The 27,198-nt window shown below is 45.7% G+C and overlaps 1 protein-coding gene across 1 annotated transcript in view; it reads right to left on the bottom strand.

The window, feature by feature from the left end:
* Positions 1–27,198, bottom strand: part of tbc1d2b (TBC1 domain family, member 2B) — a 183,728-nt gene that overhangs the window by 140,089 nt on the left and 16,441 nt on the right. The window contains exons 3-5 of the mRNA XM_045212784.1: positions 22,038–22,215; positions 8,802–8,998; positions 863–1,134 (exon numbers count right to left, since the gene is read on the bottom strand). Coding sequence (XP_045068719.1) covers positions 863–1,134; positions 8,802–8,998; positions 22,038–22,215 — 647 coding nt within the window. The remainder of the gene's footprint in view (positions 1–862; positions 1,135–8,801; positions 8,999–22,037; positions 22,216–27,198) is intronic.

Here is a 27,198-nt window from a genome sequence, read left to right as displayed (position 1 = left end):
AATGAGTTAGTTACTACTGGGGACGCTGCTACCTGCTACCCTAATGAGTTAGTTACTACTGGGCACGCTGCTACCTGCTACCCTAATGAGTTAGTTACTACTGGGGACGCTGCTACCCTAATGAGTTAGTTACTACTGGGGACGCTGCTACCTGCTACCCTAATGAGTTAGTTACTACTGGGGACGCTGCTACCCTAATGAGTTAGTTACTACTGGGGACGCTGCTACCCTAATGAGTTAGTTACTACTGGGGACGCTGCTACCCTAATGAGTTAGTTACTACTGGGGACGCTGCTACCTGCTACCCTAATGAGTTAGTTACTACTGGGCACGCTGCTACCTGCTACCCTAATGAGTTAGTTACTACTGGGGACGCTGCTACCCTAATGAGTTAGTTACTACTGGGGACGCTGCTATCTACTACCCTAATGAGTTAGTTACTACTGGGCACGCTGCTATCTGCTACCCTAATGAGTTAGTTACTACTGGGCACGCTGCTACCTGCTACCCTAATGAGTTAGTTACTACTGGGGACGCTGCTATCTGCTACCCTAATGAGTTAGTTACTACTGGGCACGCTGCTATCTGCTACCCTAATGAGTTAGTTACTACTGGGCACGCTGCTACCTGCTACCCTAATGAGTTAGTTACTACTGGGGACGCTGCTATCTGCTACCCTAATGAGTTAGTTACTACTGGGCACGCTGCTACCTTGTGACAACCCCCGTCACCTCACTGATATAATAAACTTGTCCTGCTCTGTGATCTACTATCACAGATCTATAGTACCGGTGGGTACGTGCGCCTGTTTGTGTGTGTGCGTCTCTGTATGTGTGTTTGTGCGTTTTCGTGCTGACCTTACCTTCTGTGAGGCCAACTCCTCAGTGAGGTTGTTGTTCTCCTCGTGGAGGCGTGTCAGTTCCTGTTCCTGGCTCTGGAGGCGGAGCTGCAGCTCATTGGTCCTGTTGCCGTTACACTCCACTGGGGACGTGGCATGAGAGGAGGGGGAAGGGCTCTCTGAGCTGCGTCCCAACCTCCCTGAACCCATCATGTCCCGCAGAGTGGTCCGCTTGGGCCGCGACGACGAACTGCTGCTCCGCCCGAAGTCAAATGAGAACGGAGACCCAGTGGAGTCTGGGGGTGAGAGGTCAGAGGGAGTCGTTATTACAGATACAGTGACTGCAGTCTCCCTTTAGAGAGAGAGATCATGAGCAGAAAGACTTAAGAGTTAGATAAACCTGTATACAGGATACTACCCTCCACATCATAACCATATACAGGATACTACCCTCCACATCATAACCATATACAGGATACTACCCTCCACATCATAACCATATACAGGATACTACCCTCCACATCATAACCATATACAGGATACTACCCTCCACATCATAACCATATACAGGATACTACCCTCCACATCATAACCATATACAGGATACTACCCTCCACATCATAACCATATACAGGATACTACCCTCCACATCATAACCATATACAGGATACTACCCTCCACATCATAACCATATACAGGATACTACCCTCCACATCATAACCTTCACTCCAAATCAAAACTCCAAACCTACAACCTGATTTTGAACAAAATTACCTGGAATAATTCCTACCACCAAAGATTCATATTTCCAAGGACTACAGTGCATTCGGAAAGTATTAAGACCCCTTGACTTTTTCCACATTTTGTTACGTTACAGCCTTATTCTATAATTAATTAAATTATTTTTTCCCCCCTCATCAATCTACACACATTACCCCATAATGACAAAGCAAAAACAGGTTTTTAGACATTTTTGCAAACTGATAAAAAATTAACTGAAATATTACATTTACATAAGTATTCAGACATTTTACGCAGTACTTTGTTGAAGCATCTTTAGCAGCGATTACAGCCTTGAGTCTTCTTGGGTATGACGCCACGAGCTTGGCACACCTGTATTTGGGGAGTTTCTCAAATTCCTCTCTGCAGATCCTCTCAAGCTCTGTCAGGTTGGATGGGGAGCGTTGCTGCACAGCAATTTTCAGGTCTCTCCAGAGATGTTCGATCGGGTTCAAGTCCGGGCTCTGGCTGGGCCACTCAAGGACATTCAGAGACTTGTCCCAAAGCCACTCCTGTGTTGTCTTGGCTGCGTGCTTAGGGTCATTGTCCTGTTGGAAGGTGAACCTTCGCCCCAGTCTGAGGTCCTGAGCGCTCTGGAGTAGGTTTTCATCAAGGATCTCTCTGTACTTTGCTCCGTTCATCTCTCAACTCGATCCTGACTAGTCTCCATGTCCCTGCCGCTGAAAACCATCTCCACAGCATGATGCTGCCACCACCATGCTTCACCGTAGGGATGGTGCCAGGTTTCCTCCAGACGTGACGCTTGGCATTCAGGCCAAAGAGTTCAATCTTGGTTTCATCAGACCAGAGATCTTGTTTCTCATGGTCTGAGAGTCTTTAGGTGCCTTTTGGCAAACTCCAAGTGGTCTGTCATGTGTCTTCAACTGAGGAGTGGCTTCCGTCTGGCCACTCTACCATAAAGGCCTGATTGGTGGAGTGCTGCAGAGACTGTTGTCCTTCTGGAAGGTTCTCCCATCTCCACAGAGAACCTCTGGCGCTCTGTCAGAGTGACCATCGGGTTCTTGGTCACCTCCCTGACCAAGGCCCTTCTCCCCAGATTGCTCAGTTTGGCCCGGCAGCCAGCTCTAGGAAGAGTCTTGGTGGTTCCAAACTTCTTCCATTTAAGAATGATGGAGGCCATTGTGTTCTTGGGGACCTTCAATGCTGCAGAAATGTTTTGGTACCCTTCCCCAGATCTGTGCCTCGACACAATCCTGTCTCGGAGCTCTATGGACAGTTCCTTCGACCTCATGGCTTGGTTTTGCACTGTCAACTGTGGGACCTTTCCAAACAAGTGTGTGCCTTTCCAAATCATATCAAATCAATTGAATTTACCACAGGTGGACTCCAATCAAGTTGTAGAAACATCTCAAGGATGAGCAATGGAAACAGGATGCACCTGAACTCAATTGAGTCTCATAGCAAATGGTCAGAATCCTTCTGTAAATAACATATATATACACACACACTACCGTTCAAACGTTTGGGGTCACTTAGAAATGTCCTTGTTTTTGAAAGAAAATCATTTTTTGGTTCCATTAAAATAACATCAAATTGATCAGAAATACAGTGCAGATATTGTTAATGTTGTAAATGGCTATTGTAGCTGGAAACTGCTGATTTTTAATGGAATATCTACATAGGCGTACAGAGGCCCATTATCAGCAACAATCAGTCCTGTGTTCCAATGGCACATTGTGTTTGCTAATCCAAGTTTATCATTTTAAAAGGCTAATTGATCATTAGAAAACCTTTTTGCAATTATGTTAGCACAGCTGAAAAATATTGTGCTGATTAAAGAAGCAATAAAACTGGCCTTCTTGAGACTAGTTGAGTATCTGGAGCATCAGCAATTGTGGGTTTGATTACAGGATCAAAATGGCCGGAAACAAAGAACTTACTTCTGAAACTCTTCAGTCTATTCTTGTTCTGAGAAATGAAGGCTATTCCATGGAAGAAATTGCCAGGTACCACATTCCCCCTGTCTCCCCCTGTCTGGTACAGGTAACCCCTGTCTCCCCCTGTCTCCCCCTGTCTCCTCCTGTCTCCCCCTGTCTCCTCCTGACTGGCAGAACACCCGTTCTGCCAGTCATATTCTGTTAAAGGTCCCCAAAGCACACACATCCCTGGGTCGCTCCTCTTTCCAGTTCACTGCAGCTAGCGACTGGAACGAGCTGCAAAAAACACTCAAACTAGACTGTTTTATCTCCATCTCTTCATTCAAAGACTCCATCATGGACACTCTTACTGCCAGTTGTGGCTGCTTCATGTGATGTATTGTTGTCTCTACCTTCTTGCCCTTTGTGCTGTTGTCTGTGCCCAGTAATGTATGTACCATGTTTTGTGCTGCTACCATGTTATATTGCTACCATGTTGTTGTCATGTGTTGCTGCCATGCTGTGTTGTTGTCGTCTTAGGAATCTAAAACAAAAATCCAGAAAATCACATTGTATGATTTTTAAGTAAAAATTTGCATTTTATTGCATGACATAAGTATTTGATACATCAGAAAAGCAGAACTTAATATTTGGTACAGAAACCTTTGTTTGCAATTACAGAGATCATACGTTTCCTGTAGGTCTTGACCAGGTTTGCACACACTGCAGCAGGGATTTTGGCCCACTCCTCCATACAGACCTTCTCCAGATCCTTCAGGTTTCGGGGCTGTCGCTGGGCAATACGGACTTCCAGCTCCCTCCAAAGATTTTCTATTGGGTTCAGGTCTGGAGACTGGCTAGGCCACTCCAGGACCTTGAGATGCTTCTTACGGAGCCACTCCTTAGTTGCCCTGGCTGTGTGTTTTGGGTCGTTGTCATGCTGGAAGACCCAGCCACGACCCATCTTCAATGCTCTTACTGAGGGAAGGAGGTTGTTGGCCAAGATCTCGCGATACATGGCCCCATCCATCCTCCCCTCAATACGGTGCAGTCGTCCTGTCCCCTTTGCAGAAAAGCATCCCCAAAGAATGATGTTTCCACCTCCATGCGTCACGGTTGGGATGGTGTTCTTGGGGTTGTACTCATCCTTCTTCTTCCTCCAAACACGGCGAGTGGAGTTTAGACCAAAAAGCTCTATTTTTGTCTCATCAGACCACATGACCTTCTCCCATTCCTCCTCTGGATCATCCAGATGGTCATTGGCAAACTTCAGACGGGCCTGGACATGCGCTGGCTTGAGCAGGGGGGACCTTGCGTGCGCTGCAGGATTTTAATCCATGACGACGTAGTGTGTTACTAATGGTTTTCTTTGAGACTGTGGTCCCAGCTCTCTTCAGGTCATTGACCAGGTCCTGCCGTGTAGTTCTGGGCTGATCCCTCACCTTCCTCATGATCATTGATGCCCCACGAGGTGAGATCTTGCATGGAGCCCCAGACCGAGGGTGATTGACCGTCATCTTGAACTTCTTCCATTTTCTAATAATTGCGCCAACAGTTGTTGCCTTCTCACCAAGCTGCTTGCCTATTGTCCTGTAGCCCATCCCAGCCTTGTGCAGGTCTACAATTTTATCCCTGATGTCCTTACACAGCTCTCTGGTCTTGGCCATTGTGGAGAGGTTGGAGTCTGTTTGATTGAGTGTGTGGACAGGTGTCTTTTATACAGGTAACGAGTTCAAACAGGTGCAATTAATACAGGTAATGAGTGGAGAACAGGAGGGCTTCTTAAAGAAAAACTAACAGGTCTGTGAGAGCCGGAATTCCTACTGGTTGGTAGGTGATCAAATACTTATGTCATGCAATAAAATGCAAATTAATTACTTAAAAATCATACAATGTGATTTTCTGGATTTTTGTTTTAGATTCCGTCTCTCACAGTTGAAGTGTACCTATGATAAAAATTACAGACCTCTACATGCTTTGTAAGTAGGAAAACCTGCAAAATCGGCAGTGTATCAAATACTTGTTCTCCCCACTGTATATGGATGAGCAATGACTGAGCGGCACGGACTAAGATAGAATATTATAGAATAGAATACAGTATATACATATGAGATGAGTAGTGCAAGATATGGAAACATTATTAAAGTGGCCAGTTAATTATAGTCTATGTCTATAGGCAGCAGCCTCTAATGTGCTAGTGATGGCTGTTTAACAGTCTGATGGCCTCGAGATAGAAACTGTTTTTCAGTCTCTCGGTCCCATGACCGTCATTGTAAATAAGAATTTGTTCTTAAGTGACTTGTTAAATAAAGGTTCAATAAAATACATGAATAGAAAGGATTGACTTATTTTTCAAGATTTTGTTGTGTAACAGCCTGAATGTAGATGTTTTGGGTCACTGGCCAATGCCTTGCAAAGAAGGGCACCTATTGGTAGATGGTTAAATGTAAAAAAGCCGACATTGAATACCCCTTAGGTGAAGTTATTAATAACACTTTGGATGGTGTATCAATACACCCAGTCACTACAAAGATACAGGCGTCCTTCCTAACTCAGTTGCCGGAGAGGAAGGAAACTGCTCAGGGATTTCACCATGAGGCCAATGGTGACTTTAAAACAGTTACTTAGTTTAATGGCTGTGATAGGAGAAAACTGAGGATGGATCAACAACATTGTAGTTACTCCACAATACTAACCTAATTAACCTATCATCCAGAAGGCGAGGTCAGTACAGGTGCATCAAAGCTGGGACCGAGAGACTGAAAAACAGCTTCTATCTCAAGGCCATCAGACTGTTAAATAGCCATCACTAGCCGGCTACCACCCGGTTACTCAACCCTGCACCTTAGAGGTTGCTGCCCTATATACAGTGCATTCGGAAAGTATTCAGACCCCTTGACTGTTTGTAAACGTTTCAGCCTTATTCTAAAATTGATTAAATAAATAAAAAATCCTCATCAATCTACACACAATACCCCATAATGACAAAGTCAAAACAGATTTTTAGACATTTTTGCAAATGTATTAAAAATAAAGAACAGAAATAACTTATTTACATAAGTTTTCAGACCCTTTGCTATGACACTTGAAATTGAGTTCAGGTGCATCCTGTTTCCATTTATCATCCTTGAGATGGTTCTACATCTTGATTGGACAGAGCTTGAAGAATTTTGAAAGAATAATGTTGCACAATCCAGATGTGGAAAGCTCTTAGAGACTTAGCCAGAAAGACTCACGTCTGTAATCGCTGCCAAAGGTAGTGTTTAATTTTTCATAATAATACTTTTTTACAAATGTTATAATTTGTTTTCCCACTTTGACATTATAGTATTTTGTTGAGATCGTTGAAAAAATATATACAATAAAATCAATTTTAATCCCACTTGTAACACAACAACATTTGGAAAAAGTCACAGGGTGTGAATACTTTCTGAAGGCCCTGTACATCTACAGCAGAACATGGGTCTTATGAAAGGTGTTCATAACCACACTCAGTTTTAACAGGGAAAAGGCCAGTCTATATAATCCAAACAATGTGAGATATTGATCTTTATTATGTGTCTTATCTCTAGAAACCAGCTGAATGTTAGGTGGAGTTATGTGTGTCTTACTTGTCACTACTTGTTTTTGTAAGAAGTGGTGACATACTGAACGCACGAGGTGTCTGTTTAAACTACCAGCACACAGCTCGGACACCCATGCATACCCCACAAGACATGCCACCAGAGGTCTCTTCACAATCCCCAAGTCCAGAACGGACTATGGGAGGCGCACAGTACTACATAGAGCCATGCCTACATGGAACTCTATTCCACATCAAGTAACTGATGCCAGCAGAAGAATCAGATTTAAAAAACAGGTAAAAATACACCTTATGGAACAGCGGGGACTGTGAAGAGACACACACAAAAGGTATAGACACATGCATACGCACACATTGTGATATTGTTGTGTGGTGGTATTATACATTTTGTATTGTAGATATGTAGTGGTGTAATAATGTTATATGATGTACTGTTTTATATTTTGTTTTATATGTATGAGGAGGAGGAGGAGGAGGAGGAGGAGGAGGAGGTGGTGAGGGTCGGGAAGGGGACAGAGTGTGAGGAGGAGGAGGAGGTGGTGAGGGTCAGGAAGGGGACAGAGGAGGAGGAGGAGGAGGTGGTAAGGGACAGGAAAGGGACAGAGTGTGAGGAGGAGGAGGTGGTGAGGGTCAGGAAGGGGACAGAGGAGGAGGAGGAGGAGGTGGTGAGGGACAGGAAGGGGACAGAGGAGGAGGAGGAGGAGGTGGTGAGGGACAGGAAGGGGGACAGAGGAGGAGGAGGAGGAGGTGGTGAGGGACAGGAAGGGGACAGAGGAGGTGGTGGTGGTGAGGGGCAGGAAGGGGACAGAGTGTGAGGAGGAGGAGGAGGAGGTGAGGGACAGGAAGGGGACAGAGGAGGAGGAGGAGGAGGTGGTGAGGGTCAGGAAGGGGACAGAGGAGGAGGAGGAGGAGGTGGTGAGGGACAGGAAGGGGACAGAGGAGGAGGAGGAGGAGGAGGTGGTGAGGGTCAGGAAGGGCACAGAGTGTGAGGAGGAGGAGGTGGTGAGGGTCAGGAAGGGGACAGAGGAGGAGGTGGTGGTGAGGGTCAGGAAGGGGACAGAGGAGGAGGAGGTGGTGAGGGTCAGGAAGGGGACAGAGGAGGAGGAGGTGGTGAGGGTCAGGAAGGGGACAGAGGAGGAGGTGGTGGTGAGGGTCAGGAAGGGGACAGAGGAGGAGGAGGAGGAGGAGGGTCAGGAAGGGCACAGAGTGTGAGGAGGAGGAGGTGGTGAGGGTCAGGAAGGGGACAGAGGAGGAGGAGGAGGAGGAGGGTCAGGAAGGGCACAGAGTGTGAGGAGGAGGAGGTGGTGAGGGTCAGGAAGGGGACAGAGGAGGAGGAGGAGGAGGAGGGTCAGGAAGGGCACAGAGTGTGAGGAGGAGGAGGTGGTGAGGGTCAGGAAGGGGACAGAGGAGGAGGAGGAGGAGGAGGGTCAGGAAGGGCACAGAGTGTGAGGAGGAGGAGGTGGTGAGGGTCAGGAAGGGGACAGAGGAGGAGGAGGAGGAGGAGGTGGTGAGGGTCAGGAAGGGGACAGAGTGTGAGGAGGAGGAGGTGGTGGTGAGGGACAGGAAGGGGACAGAGGAGGAGGAGGAGGAGGAGGTGGTGAGGGACAGGAAGGGGACAGAGTGTGAGGAGGAGGAGGTGGTGAGGGTCAGGAAGGGGACAGAGTGTGAGGAGGAGGAGGTGGTGAGGGTCAGGAAGGGGACAGAGTGTGACAAGGACTCTTACGTCTGTGTGTGTCAGTCTGCGGCTGAGGCTGGGGCTGGGGCTGGGTGGGAGGAGGTTTGTGGTCCTGGTTGATGTCCTTGGTTGAAGGAGCGTCCAACATCTCCCACTCCTCAGCACTGCAGCTGGTCCCAGTGTAGAAGACAGAGCGTCTGTTCTCTCCTCCTCCTCGACCCACACGCAGACCTGACATGGAGTTCCTGGTGGACAGATGGGGGGGCATGAGGGACAGAGCAGGGGACATGGTCAACCACGACACACATCCTTAGCAACAGACAGACTGTTGGATACGAAGCAACTACATCGTTGCTGTACGAAGCAACTACATTACTGTAGTTATACTGTACTTCCCTGGAGTACTGTAGTTATACTGTAGTACATTACTGTAGTTATACTGTAGTACATTACTGTGGTTCCCTGGAGTATAATGCACATTACTGGAGTTTCCTGGAGTATAATGCATACTACTGTAGTTCCCAGGAGTATAATGCATATTACTGTAGTTCCCAGGAGTATAATGCATATTACTGTAGTTCCCTGGAGTATAATGCATACTACTGTAGTTCCCAGAAGTATAATGCATATTACTGTAGTTTCCTGGAGTATAATGCATATTACTGTAGTTCCCTGGAGTATAATGCATACTACTGGAGTTCCCTGGAGTATAATGCATACTACTGTAGTTCCCTGGAGTATAATGCATACTACTGTAGTTCCCTGGAGTATAATGCATATTACTGTAGTTCCCAGGAGTATAATGCATATTACTGTAGTTCCCTGAAGTATAATGCATATTACTGTAGTTTCCTGGAGTATAATGCATACTACTGTAGTTCCCTGGAGTATAATGCATACTGCTGTAGTTTCCTGGAGTATAATGCATACTACTGTAGTTCCCTGGAGTATAATGCATACTACTGTAGTTCCCTGGAGTATAATGCATATTACTGTAGTTCCCAGGAGTATAATGCATATTATTGTAGTTCCCTGGAGTATAATGCATATTACTGTAGTTCCCAGGAGTATAATGCATACTACTGTAGTTCCCAGAAGTATAATGCATACTACTGTAGTTCCCAGGAGTATAATGCATATTACTGTAGTTCCCAGAAGTATAATGCATATTACTGTAGTTTCCTGGAGTATAATGCATACTACTGTAGTTCCCTAGAGTATAATGCATACTGCTGTAGTTTCCTGGAGTATAATGCATACTACTGTAGTTCCCTGGAGTATAATGCATACTACTGTAGTTCCCTGGAGTATAATGCATATTACTGTAGTTCCCAGGAGTATAATGCATACTACTGTAGTTCCCAGGAGTATAATGCATATTACTGTAGTTCCCAGAAGTATAATGCATATTACTGTAGTTTCCTGGAGTATAATGCATATTACTGTAGTTCCCAGAAGTATAATGCATATTACTGTAGTTTCCTGGAGTATAATGCATACTACTGTAGTTCCCTGGAGTATAATGCATACTACTGTAGTTCCCTGGAGTATAATGCATATTACTGTAGTTTCCTGGTGTATAATGCATATTACTGGAGTTTCCTGGAGTATAATGCATATTACTGTAGTTCCCTGGAGTATAATGCATACTACTGTAGTTCCCTGGAGTATAATGCATATTACTGTAGTTCCCAAGAGTATAATGCATATTACTGTAGTTCCCTGGAGTATAATGCATATTACTGGAGTTTCCTGGAGTATAATGCATATTACTGGAGTTTCCTGGAGTATAATGCATATTACTGGAGTTTCCTGATGTATGATGTGCGTTTCTTCTGGAGATTTGTAATGTTTCTCCAACCAAAAAAAAGAACAAACAACCAGTGAATTTCAAGGAAAGTATTTGAGGCCTCTGAACTCTGGCCTAGGGTCTGATGATATTAGGGACAGATAACTTTGATAACGTGTGTTATTTTGATGATTTTAGGGACAGAGAACTATGATAACATGTTATTCAGATCATATTAGGGACAGAGAACTATGATAACGCGTTACTGAGAGAACTCTTGTTCAATTGTCTTCTACTGGTGGGGATGAATGATTTCTGGGCTCTGACGGTTTTGTGAACATAGATTCTGTATCACCATAATACCAGACCCAATACATGTGACATGTCCTACAGTCCTGCAGCCTTAGTTAGGGGCTCATACACTTCAGTGTTAAGGTAACAAACACACCTATGGACAGCAGTTTCCGACGGCGAGCGAGTAAACTGCCTCTTCCATCAATCCTATTAGCCAACGTTCAAGCTTTTGAGAATAAAATGGACGATTTAAGATTACGGTTATCCTACCAACGGGACATTAAAAACTGTAATATCTTATGTTTCACGGAGTCGTGGCTGAACGACAACAATGATAACATTCAGCTAGCAGGCTATACGCTACATCGGCAGGACAGAACGGCAGACTCTGGTAAGACAAGGGGTGGCGGTCTGTGTATATTTGTAAACAACAGCTGGTGCACAAAATCAAATACTAAGGAAGTCTCGAGGTTTTGCTAGCCTGAGGTAGAGTATCTTATGATAAGCTGTAGACCACACTATTTACCAAGAGAGTTTTCATCTATATTTTTCAGAGCTGTCTATTTACCACCACAAACCAATGCTGGCATTAAGATTGCACTGAATGAGTTGTACAAGGCCATTAATCAACAGGAAAACGCTCATCCAGATACAGCGCTCCTAGTGGCCGGGGACTTTAATGCAGGGAAACTTAAATCCGTTCTACCTAATTTCTACCAGCATGTTAAATGTGCAACCAGAGGGAAAAAAACTCTAGACCACCTTTACTCCACACACAGAGACGCCAAAGCTCTCCCTCGCCCTCCATTTGGCAAATCTGACCATAACTCTATCCTCCTGATTCCTGCTTATAAGCAAAAACTGAAGCAGGAAGCACCAGTGATTCGGTTAATAAAAAAGTGGTCAGATGACGCAGATGCTAAGCTACAGGACTGTTTTGCTAGCACAGACTGGAACATGTTCCGGGATTCTTCAGACAGCATTGAGGAGTACACCACATCAGTCACTGGCTTCATCAATAAGTGCATCGATGATGTCGTCCCCACAGTGACCGTACGTACATACCCCAACCAGAAGCCATGGATTACAGGAAACATCCGCACTGAGCTAAAGGGTAGAGCTGCCGCTTTCAAGGAACGGGACTCTAACCCGGACGCTTATAAGAAATCCCGCTATGACCTCCGACGAACCATCAAACAGGCAAAGAGTCAATACAGGTCTAAGATTGAATCATACTACACTGGCTCTGACGCTCGTCGGATGTGGCAGGGCTTGAAAACTATTACAGACTACAAAGGGAAGCACAGCCGCGAGCTGCCCAGTGACACAAGCCTACCAGACGAGCTAAACCACTTCTATACTCGCTTCGAGGCAAGCAACACTGAAGCATGCATGAGAGCACCAGCTGTTCCGGATGACTATGTGATCACGCTCTCCGTAGCCGATGTGAGTAAGACTTTTAAGCAGGTCAACATTCACAAGGCCGCAGGGCCAGACGGATTACCAGGACGTGTACTCCGAGCATGTGCTGACCAACTGGCAAGTGTCTTCACTGACATTTTCAACATGTCCCTGACTGAGTCTGTAATACCAACATGTTTCAAGCAGACCACCATAGTCCCCGTGCCCAAGAACTCTAAGATAACCTGCCTAAATGACTACCGACCCGTAGCACTGACGTCTGTAGCCATGAAGTGCTTTGAAAGACTGGTCATGGCTCACATCAACAGCATAATCCCAGAAACCCTAGACCCACTCCAATTTGCATACCGCCCCAACAGATCCACAGATGCAATCTCTATCGCACTCCACACTGCCCTTTCCCACCTGGACAAGAGGAACACCTACGTGAGAATGCTATTCATTGACTACAGCTCAGCATTCAACACCATAGTGCCCTCTAAGCTCATCACTAAGCTAAGGATCCTGGGACTAAACACCTCCCTCTGCAACTGGATCCTGGACTTCCTGACGGGCCGCCCCCAGGTGGTAAGGGTAGGTAACAACACATCTGCCACACTGATCCTCAACACGGGGGCCCCTCAGGGGTGCGTTCTCAGTCCCCTCCTGTACTCTCTTTTCACCCATGACTGCATGGCCAGGCACGACTCCAACACCATCATTAAGTTTGCCGACGACACAACAGTGGTAGGCCTGATCACCGACAACGATGAGACAGCCTATAGGGAGGAGGTCAGAGATCTGGCCGTGTGGTGCCAGGACAACAACCTCTCCCTCAACGTGACCAAGACAAAGGAGATGATTGTGGACTACAGGAAAAAAAAGAGGACTGAGCACGCCCCCATTCTCATCGACGGGGCTGTAGTGGAACAGGTTGAGAGCTTCAAGTTCCTTGGTGTCCACATCACCAACGAACTATCATGGTCCAAACACACCAAGACAGTCGTGAAGAGGGCACGACAAAGCCTATTCCCCCTCAGGAGACTAAAAAGATTTGGCATGGGTCCTCAGATCCTCAAAAAATTCTACAGCTGCACCATCGAGAGCATCCTGACTGGTTGCATCACCGCCTGGTATGGCAACTGCTTGGCCTCTGACCGCAAGGCACTACAGAGGGTAGTGCGTACAGCCCAGTACATCACTGGGGCAAAGCTTCCTGCCATCCAGGACCTCTATACCAGGCGGTGTCAGAGGAAGGCCCTCAAAATTGTCAAAGACTCCAGCCACCCTAGTCATAGACTGTTCTCTCTGCTACCGCACGGCAAGCGGTACCGGAGTGCCAAGTCTAGGTCCAAAAGACTTCTCAACAGCTTCTACCCCCAAGCCATAAGACTCCTGAACAGCTAATCATGGCTACCCGGACTATTTGCACTGCCCCCCCCCACCCCATCCTTTTTACGCTGCTGCTACTCTGTTAAGTATTTATGCATAGTCACTTTAACTCTACCCACATGTACATATTACCTCAACTAGCCGGTGCCCCCGCACATTGACTCTGCAACGGTACCCCCCTGTATATATAGCCTCCCTACTGTCACTTTATTTTACTTCTGCTCTTTTTTTCTCAACACTTTTTTGTTGTTGTTTTATTCTTACTTTTTTTGTTTAAAATAAATGCACTGTTGGTTAAGGGCTGTAAGTAAGCATTTCACTGTAATGTCTGCACCTGTTGTATTCGGCGCATGTGACCAATAAAATTTGATTTGATTTTTGATACATATGCAGACCTTTTCTTTTCTTATTGAATTAGGCTATAGACTATTTCACCCACATGGTGTCTGTCTAACCATTTCCTCTCAGTATTTTCACACCTAGGTTTTGGTGAAGGCCGCATTTCTGCTTTCTCAACCTGACGTTATAAGACTAGTTAGTGTGTCAGACTTTTCACAACACAGTAAGTCGGGAACTTCCCCTCCGCTGCTTGTTAAATCCCTCTTGGAATGTTCCTCCGAATTCCGATTTCCACACTCAGCTCTAAACCCAGCCGTTCTGGCATTCTAGAACATGACATCATCCACGCAGCAGATGTGTTCCAAGTCGAAAGGAGAGAGTCAGGCTGTTAAGTAGAGTAGAGCAGCCATTCTGTTTCCAAACACACACTAACTATAGGATCACAACAAATTTGTCTCTTCCCTGCGCACTGTGTTGTCAGACCTCATCTTACGCTATTTAAAAGAGACTGAGTTAGTGCTTCATCAATATCTCTCCAAGAGGAAGTCTTTGAGAGGCAGGTAAGAACACCAGTCATACCAGTTCAACAGGCTGAATAAAATGGGCTGAAAGCATCGGTTAGTAGCTACTTCCCCTTTAATAACCTGAGAGTATACAGTGAGGTAAAAAAGTATTTGATCCCCTGCTGATTTTGTACGTTTGCCCACTGACAAAGAAATGATCAGTCTATAATTTTAATGGTAGGGTTATTTGAACAGTGAGAGACAGAATAACAACAACAAAATCCAGAAAAACGCATGTCAAAAATGTTATAAATTGATTTGCATTTTAATGAGGGAAATAAGTATTTGACCCCCTCTCAACCAGAAAGATTTCTGGCTCCCAGGTGTCTTTTATACAGGTAACGAGCTGAGATTAGGAGCACACTCTTAAAGGGAATGCTCCTAATCTCAGCTTGTTACCTGTATAAAAGACACCTGTCCACAGAAGCAATCAATCAATCAGATTCCAAACTCTCCACCATGGCCAAGACCAAAGAGCTCTCCAAGGATGTCAGGGACAAGATTGTAGACCTACACAAGGCTGGAATGGGCTACAAGACCATCGCCAAGCAGCTTGGTGAGAAGGTCACAACAGTTTATTCGCAAATGGAAGAAACACAAAAGAACTGTCAATCTCCCTCGGCCTGGGGCTCCATGCAAGATCTCACCTCGTGGAGTTGCAATGATCATGAGAACGGTGAGGAATCAGCCCAGAAATACACGGGAGGATCTTGTCAATGATCTCAAGGCAGCTGGGACCATAGTCACCAAGAAAACAATTGGTAACACACTACGCCGTGAAGGACTGAAATCCTGCAGCGCCCGCATGGTCCCCCTGCTCAAGAAAGCACATATACAGGCCGGTCTGAAGTTTGCCAATGAACATCTGAATGATTCAAAGGAGAACTGGGTGAAAGTGTTGTGGTCAGATGAGACCAAAATCGAGCTCTTTGGCATCAACTCAACTCGCCGTGATTGGAGGAGGAGGAATGCTGCCTATGACCCCAAGAACACCATCCCCACCGTCAAACATGGAGGTGGAAACATTATGCTTTGGGGGTGTTTTTCTGCTAAGGGGACAGGACAACTTCACCGCATCAAAGGGATGATGGACGGGGCCATGTACCGTCAAATCTTGGGTGAGAACCTCCTTCCCTCAGCCAGGGCATTGAAAATGGGTCGTGGATGGGTATTCCAGCATGAAAATGACCCAAAACACACGGCCAAGGCAACAAAGGAGTGGCTCAAGAAGAAGCACATTAAGGTCCTGGAGTGGCATAGCCAGTCTCCAGACCTTAATCCCATAGAAAATCTGTGGAGGGAGCTGAAGGTTCGAGTTGCCAAACGTCAGCCTCGTAACCTTAATGACTTGGAGAAGATCTGCAAAGAGGAGTGGGACAAAATCCCTCCTGAGATGTGTGCAAACCTGGTGGCCAACTACAAGAAACGTCTGACCTCTGTGATTGCCAACAAGGGTTTTGCCACCAAGTACTAAGTCATGTTTTGCAGACGGGTCAAATACTTATTTCCCTCATTAAAATGCAAATCAATTTATATCATTTTTGACATGCGTTTTTCTGGATTTTGTTGTTGTTATTCTGTCTCTCACTGTTCAAATAAACCTACCATTAAAATTATAGACTGATAATTTCTTTGTCAGTGGGCAAATGTACAAAATCAGCAGGGGATCAAATACTTTTTTCCCTCACTGTAGGTTAGTAGCTACATTTGAAGTCGGAAGTTTACATACACCTTAGCAAAATAAATTTAAACTCGTTTTTTCACAATTCCTGACATTTAATCCTAGTAAAAATTCCCTGTCTTAGGTCAGTTAGGATCACCAATTTATTTTAAGAATGTGAAATGTCAGAATAATACATTTACATTTACATTTACGTCATTTAGCAGACGCTCTTATCCAGAGCGACTTACAAATTGGTGCATTCACCTTATAGCCAGTGGGATAACCACTTTACAAAGTTTTTTTTTTTTTTTTGGGGGGTGGGTTGGGGTAAGGGGGGGTAGAAGGATTACTTTATCTTTATCTTATCTTAATAGTAGAGAGAATTATTTCTTTCAGCTTTTATTTCTTTCATCACATTCCCAGTGGGTCAGAAGTTTACATACACTCAATTAGTATTTGGTAGCATTGCCTTTAAATTGTTTAACTTGGGTCAAACGTTTCGGGTAGCCTTCCACAAGCTTCCCAGAATAAGTTGGGTGAATTTTGGCCCATTCCTCCTGACAGAGCTGGTGTAACTGAGTCAGGTTTGTAGGCCTCCCTGCTCGCACACGCTTTTTCAGTTCTGCTCACACATTTTCTATAGGATTGATGTCAGGGCTTTGTGATGGCCACACCATTACCTTGACTTTGTTGTCCTTAAGCCATTTTGCCACAACTTTGGAAGTATGCTTGGGGTCATTGTCCATTTGGAAGACCCATTTGCGACCAATCTTTAACTTCCTGACTGATGTCTTGAGATGTTGCTTCAATATATCCACATCATTTTTCTTCCTCATGATGCCATCTATTTTGTGAAGTGCACCAGTCCCTCCTGCAGCAAAGCACCCCCACAGCATGATGCTGCCACCCCCGTGCTTCACGGTTGGGATGGTGTTCTTCGGCTTGCAAGCATCCCCCTTTTTCCTCCAAACATAACGATGGTCATTATGGCCAAACAGTTATATTTTTGTTTCATCAGACCAGAGGACATTTCTCCAAAAAGTACGATCTTTGTCCCCATGTGCAGTTGCAAACCGTAGTCTGGCTTTTTTTATGGCAGTTTTGGAGCAGTGGCTTCTTCCTTGCTGAGCGGCCTTTCAGGTTATGTTGATATAGGACTCGTTTTACTGTGGATATAGATACTTTTGTACCTGTTTCCTCCAGCATCTTCACAAGGTCCTTTGCTGTTGTTCTGGGATTGATTTGCACTTGTTGCACCAAAGTACGTTCATCTCTAGGAGACAGAACGCGTCTCCTTCCTGAGCGGTATGACGGCTGCGTGGTCCCATGGTGTTTATACTTGCGTACTATTGTTTGTACAGATGAACGTGGTACCTTCAGGCATTTGGAAATTGCTCCCAAGGATGAACCAGACTTGTGGAAGGCTACAATTTTTTTTCTGAGGTCTTGGCTGATTTCTTTAGATTTTCCCATGATGTCAAGCAAAGAGGCACTGAGTTTGAAGGTAGGCCTTGAAATACATCCACAGGTACACCTCCAATTGACTCAAATGTTGTCAATTAGCCTATCAGACGCTTCTAAAGCCATTATATCATTTTCTGGAATTTTCCAAGCTGTTTAAAGGCACAGTCAACTTAGTGTATGTAAACTTCTAACCCACTGAAATTGTGATACAGTGAATTATAAGTGAAACAATCTGTCTGTAAACAATTGTTGGAAAAATTACTTGTGTCATGCACAAAGTAGATGTCCTAACCGACTTGCCAAAACTATAGTTTGTTAACAAGAAATTTGTGGAGTGGTTGAAAAACGAGTTTTAATGACTCCAACCTAAGTGTATGTAAACTTCCGACTTCAACTGTACTTTCCCTTTAATAACGTGAGAGTCTAGGTTAGTAGCTACTTTCCCTTTAATAACCTGACAGTATAGGTTAGTAACTTCTGGCAGTCCAGATGCTAGGAGAACGCTACCTGCTCGAATGCATAGTGCCAACTGTAAAGTTTGGTGGAGGAGGAATAATGGTCTGGGGCTGTTTTTCATGGTTCGGGCTAGGCCCCTTAGTTCCAGTGAAGGGAAAGCTTAAAACTATAGCATACAATTACATTCTAGACGATTCTGTTCTTCCAACTTTGTGGCAACACTTTGGTGAAGGCCCTTTCCTGTTTCAGCATGACAATGCCCCCGTGCACAAAGCGAGGTCCATACAGAAATGGTTTGTTGAGATCGGTGTGGAAGAACTTGACTGGCCTGCACAGAGCCCTGACCTCAACCCCATCAAACACCTTTGGGATGAATTGGAACGCCGACTGCGAGCCAGCCCTAATCGCCCAACATCAGTGCCCGACCTCACTAATGCTCTTCTGGCTGAATGGAAGCAAGTCCCCACAGCAATGTTCCAACATCTAGTGGAAAGCCTTCCCAGAAGAGTGGAGGCTGTTATAGCAGCAAAGGGGGGACCAACTCCATATTAATGACAGGATTTTGGAATGAGATGTTCGATGAGCAGGTGTCCACATACTGTTGGTAATGTTGTGTATATTCACTATACTGTATACAGTGGGGGAAAAAAGTATTTAGTCAGCCACCAATTGTGCAAGTCCTCCCACTTAAAAAGATGAGAGAGGCCTGTAATTTTCATCATAGGTACACGTCAACTATGACAGAAATTGAGAAAAAAAATCCAGAAAAATCACATTGTAGGATTTTTAATGAATTTATTTGCAAATTATGGTGGAAAATAAGTATTTGGTCACCTACAAACAAGCAAGATTTCTGGCTCTCACAGACCTGTAACTTATTCTTTAAGAGGCCCCTCTGTCCTCCACTCGTTACCTGTATTAATGGCACCTGTTTGAACTTGTTATCAGTATAAAAGACACCTGTCCACAACCTCAAACAGTCACACTCCAAACTCCACTATGGCCAAGACCAAAGAGCTGTCAAAGGACACCAGAAACAAAATTGTAGACCTGCACCAGGCTGGGAAGACTGAATCTGCAATAGGTAAGCAGCTTGGTTTGAAGAAATCAACTGTGGGAGCAATTATTAGGAAATGGAAGACATACAAGACCACTGATAATCTCCCTCGATCTGGGGCTCCACGCAAGATCTCACCCCGTGGGGTCAAAATGATCACAAGAACGGTGAGCAAAAATCCCAGAACCACACGGGGGGACCTAGTGAATGACCTGCAGAGAGCTGGGACCAAAGTAACAAAGCCTACCATCAGTAACACACTACGCCGCCACGGACTCAAATCCTGCAGAGCCAGACGTGTCCCCCTGCTTAAGCCAGTACATGTCCAGGCCCGTCTGAAGTTTGCTAGAGTGCATTTGGATGATCCAGAAGAGGATTGGGAGAATGTCATATGGTCAGATGAAACCAAAATATAACTTTTTGGTAAAAACTCAACTCGTCGTGTTTGGAGGACAAAGAATGCTGAGTTGCATCCAAAGAACACCATACCTACTGTGAAGCATGGGGGTGGAAACATCATGCTTTGGGGCTGTTTTTCTGCAAAGGGACCAGGACGACTGATCTGTGTAAAGGAAAGAATGAATGGGGCCATGTATCATGAGATTTTGAGTGAAAACCTCCTTCCATCAGCAAGGGCATTGAAGATGAAACGTGGCTGGGTCTTTCAGCATGACAATGATCCCAAACACACCGCCCGGGCAACGAAGGAGTGGCTTCGTAAAGAAGCATTTCAAGGTCCTGGAGTGGCCTAGCCAGTCTCCAGATCTCAACCCCATAGAAAATCTTTGGAGGGAGTTGAAAGTCCGTGTTGCCCAGCGACAGCCCCAAAACATCACTGCTCTAGAGGAGATCTGCATGGAGGAATGGGCCAAAATACCAGCAACAGTGTGTGAAAACCTTGTGAAGACTTACAGAAAACATTTGACCTGTGTCATTGCCAACAAAGGGTATATAACAAAGTATTGAGAAACTTTTGTTATTGACCAAATAATTATTTTCCACCATAATTTGCAAATAAATTCATTAAAAATCCTACAATGTGAGATCCTCATTTTGTCTGTCATAGTTGACGTGTACCTATGATGAAAATTACAGGCCTCTCATCTTTTTAAGTGGGAGAACTTGCACAATTGTTGGCTGACTAAATACTTTTTTCCCCCACTGTATTCCTATATACACTGAGTATACCAAACGTTAGGAACACCTTCCTAATATTGAGTTGCACCCCCTTTTGCCCTGAGAACAGCCCTTACACCAGACCCAGTCCTTCCACAGCCCTTACACCAGTCCTTACCACAGCCCTTAAACTAGACCCAGTCCTTACCACATCCCTTACACCAGACCCAGTCCTTACCACAGCCCTTACACTAGACCCAGTCCTTACACCAGACCCAGTCCTTACACTAGACCCAGTCCTTACCACAGCCCTTACACCAGACCCAGTCCTTACACCAGACCCAGTCCTTACACTAGACCCAGTCCTTACCACATCCCTTACACCAGACCCAGTCCTTACCACAGCCCTTACACCAGACCCAGTCCTTACCACAACCCTTACACTAGACCCAGTCCTTACACCAGACCCAGTCCTTACACTAGACCCAGTCCTTACCACAGCCCTTACACCAGACCCAGTCCTTACACCAGACCCAGTCCTTACACTAGACCCAGTCCTTACCACAGCCCTTAAACTAGACCCAGTCCTTACCACATCCCTTACACCAGACCCAGTCCTTAACACAGCCCTTACACCAGACCCAGTCCTTACCACAGCCCTTACACCAGACCCAGTCCTTACCACAGCCCTTACACCAGACCCAGTCCTTACACCAGACCCAGTCCTTACCACAGCCCTTACACCAGACCCAGTCCTTACCACAGCCCTTACACTAGACCCAGTCCTTACACCAGACCCAGTCCTTACACCAGACCCAGTCCTTACACTAGACCCAGTCCTTACCACAGCCCTTAAACTAGACCCAGTCCTTACCACAGCCCTTACACCAGACCCAGTCCTTACCACATCCCTTACACCAGACCCAGTCCTTACCACAGCCCTTACACCAGACCCAGTCCTTACCACAGTCCTTACACCAGACCCAGTCCTTACCACAGCCCTTACACCAGACCCAGTCCTTACCACAGCCCTTACACCAGACCCAGTCCTTACACCAGACCCAGTCCTTACCACAGCCCTTACACTAGACCCAGTCCTTACCACAGCCCTTACACCAGACCCAGTCCTTACCACAGCCCTTAAACTAGACCCAGTCCTTACCACATCCCTTACACTAGACCCAGTCCTTACCACAGCCCTTACACCAGACCCAGTCCTTACCACAGCCCTTAAACTAGACCCAGTCCTTACCACAGCCCTTACACCAGACCCAGTCCTTACACCAGACCCAGTCCTTACCACAGCCCTTACACTAGACCCAGTCCTTACCACAGCCCTTACACCAGACCCAGTCCTTACCACAGCCCTTAAACTAGACCCAGTCCTTACCACATCCCTTACACTAGACCCAGTCCTTACCACAGCCCTTACACCAGACCCAGTCCATACCACAGCCCTTACACCAGACCCAGTCCTTACCACAGCCCTTACACTAGACCCAGTCCTTACCACAGCCCTTACACCAGACCCAGTCCTTACCACAGCCCTTAAACTAGACCCAGTCCTTACCACATCCCTTACACTAGACCCAGTCCTTACCACAGCCCTTACACCAGACCCAGTCCTTACCACAGCCCTTACACCAGACCCAGTCCTTACCACAGTCCTTACACCAGACACAGTCCTTACAGCAGCCCTTAAACTAGACCCAGTCCTTACCACAGCCCTTACACTAGACCCAGTCCTTACCTGAGCTCTGTGCTCCAGTGGCCCAGCTTGCTGGAGAAGTTGAGGGGGTTGGGGTGGTGGTGGGGGCCTCGTGCTGATTGGACACCCACCAGTCCGTCCGTGTCTGTTTCCATAGCGAAGTCGCTGCGTACCTTCTCCATGCTATCACTGTGACTGGGCTTCTCAAACACAAAGACATCTGAAACACAGCAGATAGACAGTCTGTTACTAACCACACACACTAACCCTAACCCCTAAACAGTCTGTTACTAACCACACTCACTAACCCTAACCCCTAAACAGTCTGTTACTAACCACACACACTAACCCTAACCCCTAAACAGTCTGTTCCTAAACACTCACTAACCCTAACCCCTAAACAGTCTGTTACTAAACACTCACTAACCCTAACCCCTAAACAGTCTGTTCCTAACCACTCACTAACCCTAACCCCTAAACAGTCTGTTACTAACCACACACACTAACCCTAACCCCTAAACAGTCTGTTACTAACCACACACACTAACCCTAACCCCTAAACAGTCTGTTACTAACCACTCACACTAACCCTAACCCCTAAACAGTCTGTTACTAACCACACACACTAACCCTAACCCCTAAACAGTCTGTTACTAACCACACTCACTAACCCTAACCCCTAAACAGTCTGTTACTAACCACACACACTAACCCTAACCCCTAAACAGTCTGTTACTAACCACACTCACTAACCCTAACCCCTAAACAGTCTGTTACTAACCACACACACTAACCCTAACCCCTAAACAGTCTGTTCCTAAACACTCACTAACCCTAACCCCTAAACAGTCTGTTCCTAACCACACACACTAACCCTAACCCCTAAACAGTCTGTTACTAAACACTCACTAACCCTAACCCCTAAACAGTCTGTTACTAACCACACACACTAACCCTAACCCCTAAACAGTCTGTTCCTAAACACTCACTAACCCTAACCCCTAAACAGTCTGTTCCTAAACACTCACTAACCCTAACCCCTAAACAGTCTGTTCCTAAACACTCACTAACCCTAACCCCTAAACAGTCTGTTCCTAAACACTCACTAACCCTAACCCCTAAACAGTCTGTTCCTAAACACTCACTAACCCTAACCCCTAAACAGTCTGTTACTAACCACACACACTAACCCTAACCCCTAAACAGCTGTGTGAACACCAGTCACAGCTCTAACACTATATTTACTGTCAGCTGTGTGAACACCAGTCACAGCTCTAACACTATATTTACTGTCAGCTGTGTGAACACCAGTCACAGCTCTAACACTATATTTACTGTCAGCTGTGTGAACACCAGTCACAGCTCTAACACTATATTTACTGTCAGCTGTGTGAACACCAGTCCCAGCTCTAACACTATATTTACTGTCAGCTGTGTGAACACCAGTCACAGCTCTAACACTATATTTACTGTCAGCTGTGTGAACACCAGTCACAGCTCTAACACTATATTTACTGTCAGCTGTGTGAACACCAGTCACAGCTCTAACACTATATTTACTGTCAGCTGTGTGAACACCAGTCACAGCTCTAACACTATATTTACTGTCAGCTGTGTGAACACCAGTCACAGCTCTAACACTATATTTACTGTCAGCTGTGTGAACACCAGTCACAGCTCTAACACTATATTTACTGTCAGCTGTGTGAACACCAGTCACAGCTCTAACACTATATTTACTGTCAGCTGTGTGAACACCAGTCACAGCTCTAACACTATATTTACTGTCAGCTGGGTGAACACCAGTCACAGCTCTAACACTATATTTACTGTCAGCTGTGTGAACACCAGTCCCAGCTCTAACACTATATTTACTGTCAGCTGTGTGAACACCAGTCACAGCTCTAACACTATATTTACTGTCAGCTGTGTGAACACCAGTCACAGCTCTAACACTATATTTACTGTCAGCTGTGTGAGCACCAGTCACAGCTCTAACACTATATTTACTGTCAGCTGTGTGAACACCAGTCACAGCTCTAGCACTATATTTACTGTCAGCTGTGTGAACAACAGTCACAGCTCTAACACTATATTTACTGTCAGCTGTGTGAACACCAGTCACAGCTCTAACACTATATTTACTGTCAGCTGTGTGAACAACAGTCACAGCTCTAACACTATATTTACTGTCAGCTGTGTGAACACCAGTCACAGCTCTAACACTATATTTACTGTCAGCTGTGTGAACACCAGTCCCAGCTCTAACACTATATTTACTGTCAGCTGTGTGAACACCAGTCACAGCTCTAACACTATATTTACTGTCAGCTGTGTGAACACCAGTCCCAGCTCTAACACTATATTTACTGTCAGCTGTGTGAACACCAGTCACAGCTCTAACACTATATTTACTGTCAGCTGTGTGAGCACCAGTCCCAGCTCTAACACTATATTTACTGTCAGCTGTGTGAACACCAGTCACAGCTCTAACACTATATTTACTGTCAGCTGTGTGAACACCAGTCACAGCTCTAACACTATATTTACTGTCAGCTGTGTGAACACCAGTCACAGCTCTAACACTATATTTACTGTCAGCTGTGTGAGCACCAGTCACAGCTCTAACACTATATTTACTGTCAGCTGTGTGAACACCAGTCACAGCTCTAACACTATATTTACTGTCAGCTGTGTGAGCACCAGTCACAGCTCTAACACTATATTTACTGTCAGCTGTGTGAACACCAGTCACAGCTCTAACACTATATTTACTGTCAGCTGTGTGAGCACCAGTCACAGCTCTAACACTATATTTACTGTCAGCTGTGTGAACACCAGTCCCAGCTCTAACACTATATTTACTGTCAGCTGTGTGAACACCAGTCACAGCTCTAACACTATATTTACTGTCAGCTGTGTGAACACCAGTCACAGCTCTAACACTATATTTACTGTCAGCTGTGTGAGCACCAGTCACAGCTCTAACACTATATTTACTGTCAGCTGTGTGAACACCAGTCCCAGCTCTAACACTATATTTACTGTCAGCTGGGTGAACACCAGTCACAGCTCTAACACTATATTTACTGTCAGCTGTGTGAACACCAGTCACAGCTCTAACACTATATTTACTGTCAGCTGTGTGAACACCAGTCACAGCTCTAACACTATATTTACTGTCAGCTGTGTGAACACCAGTCACAGCTCTAACACTATATTTACTGTCAGCTGTGTGAACACCAGTCACAGCTCTAACACTATATTTACTGTCAGCTGTGTGAACACCAGTCACAGCTCTAACACTATATTTACTGTCAGCTGTGTGAACACCAGTCACAGCTCTAACACTATATTTACTGTCAGCTGTGTGAACACCAGTCACAGCTCTAACACTATATTTACTGTCAGCTGTGTGAACACCAGTCACAGCTCTAACACTATATTTACTGTCAGCTGTGTGAACACCAGTCACAGCTCTAACACTATATTTACTGTCAGCTTTGTAGTAGGATAGTCCCTGTATCTTTAGCCCCAGTGTAAGGGGTATCAGGATAGTACCTGTATCTTTAGCCCCAGTGTAAGGGGTATCAGGATAGTACCTGTATCTTTAGCCCCAGTGTAAGGGGTAGCAGGATAGTACCTGTATCTTTAGCCCCAGTGTAAGGGGTATCAGGATAGTACCTGTATCTTTAGCCCCAGTGTAAGGGGTAGCAGGATAGTACCTGTATCTTTAGCCCCAGTGTAAGGGGTAGCAGGATAGTACCTGTATCTTTAGCCCCAGTATAAGGGGTAGCAGGATAGTACCTGTATCTTTAGCCCCAGTGTAAGGGGTAGCAGGGTAGTACCTGTATCTTTAGCCCCAGTGTAAGGGGTAGCAGGATAGTACCTGTATCTTTAGCCCCAGTGTAAGGGGTAGCAGGATAGTACCTGTATCTTTAGCCCCAGTATAAGGGGTAGCAGGGTAGTACCTGTATCTTTAGCCCCAGTATAAGGGGTAGCAGGATAGTACCTGTATCTTTAGCCCCAGTATAAGGGGTAGCAGGGTAGTACCTGTATCTTTAGCCCCAGTGTAAGGGGTAGCATGATAGTACCTGTATCTTTGGCCACCAGGCCAGTGTAAGGGGTAGCAGGGTAGTCCCTGTATCTTTAGCCCCAGTGTAAGGGGTATCAGGATGGTACCTGTATCTTTAGCCCCAGTGTAAGGGGTAGCAGGGTAGTACCTGTATCTTTAGCCCCAGTGTAAGGGGTATCAGGATAGTACCTGTATCTTTAGCCCCAGTGTAAGGGGTAGCAGGATAGTACCTGTATCTTTAGACCCAGTGTAAGGGGTAGCAGGATAGTACCTGTATCTTTAGCCCCAGTGTAAGGGGTAGCAGGATAGTACCTGTATCTTTAGCCCCAGTGTAAGGGGTAGCAGGATAGTACCTGTATCTTTAGCCCCAGTGTAAGGGGTAGCAGGGTAGTACCTGTATCTTTAGCCCCAGTATAAGGGGTAGCAGGATAGTACCTGTATCTTTAGCCCCAGTGTAAGGGGTAGCAGGGTAGTACCTGTATCTTTAGCCCCAGTGTAAGGGGTAGCAGGATAGTACCTGTATCTTTAGCCCCAGTATAAGGGGTAGCAGGATAGTACCTGTATCTTTAGCCCCAGTGTAAGGGGTAGCAGGGTAGTACCTGTATCTTTAGCCCCAGTATAAGGGGTAGCAGGATAGTACCTGTATCTTTAGCCCCAGTGTAAGGGGTAGCAGGATAGTACCTGTATCTTTAGCCCCAGTATAAGGGGTAGCAGGATAGTACCTGTATCTTTAGCCCCAGTGTAAGGGGTAGCAGGGTAGTACCTGTATCTTTGGCCACCAGGCCAGTGTAATGGGTAGCAGGATAGTACCTGTATCTTTAGCCCCACTGTAAGGGGTAGCAGGGTAGTACCTGTATCTTTAGCCCCAGTGTAAGGGGTAGCAGGATAGTACCTGTATCTTTGGCCACCAGGCCAGTGTAAGGGGTAGCAGGATAGTACCTATATCTTTAGCCCCAGTGTAAGGGGTAGCAGGGTAGTACCTGTATCTTTAGCCCCAGTGTAAGGGGTAGCAGGGTAGTACCTGTATCTTTAGCCCCAGTGTAAGGGGTAGCAGGATAGTACCTGTATCTTTAGCCCCAGTGTAAGGGGTAGCAGGATAGTACCTGTATCTTTAGCCCCAGTATAAGG

The sequence above is a fragment of the Coregonus clupeaformis genome, unplaced genomic scaffold (genome assembly GCF_020615455.1).
Source record: "Coregonus clupeaformis isolate EN_2021a unplaced genomic scaffold, ASM2061545v1 scaf0051, whole genome shotgun sequence".
Lineage (NCBI taxonomy): Eukaryota > Metazoa > Chordata > Actinopteri > Salmoniformes > Salmonidae > Coregonus > Coregonus clupeaformis.
The sequence above is the reverse complement of the archived record's forward strand: the minus strand, read 5'-3'. Positions and strand labels throughout refer to the sequence as shown.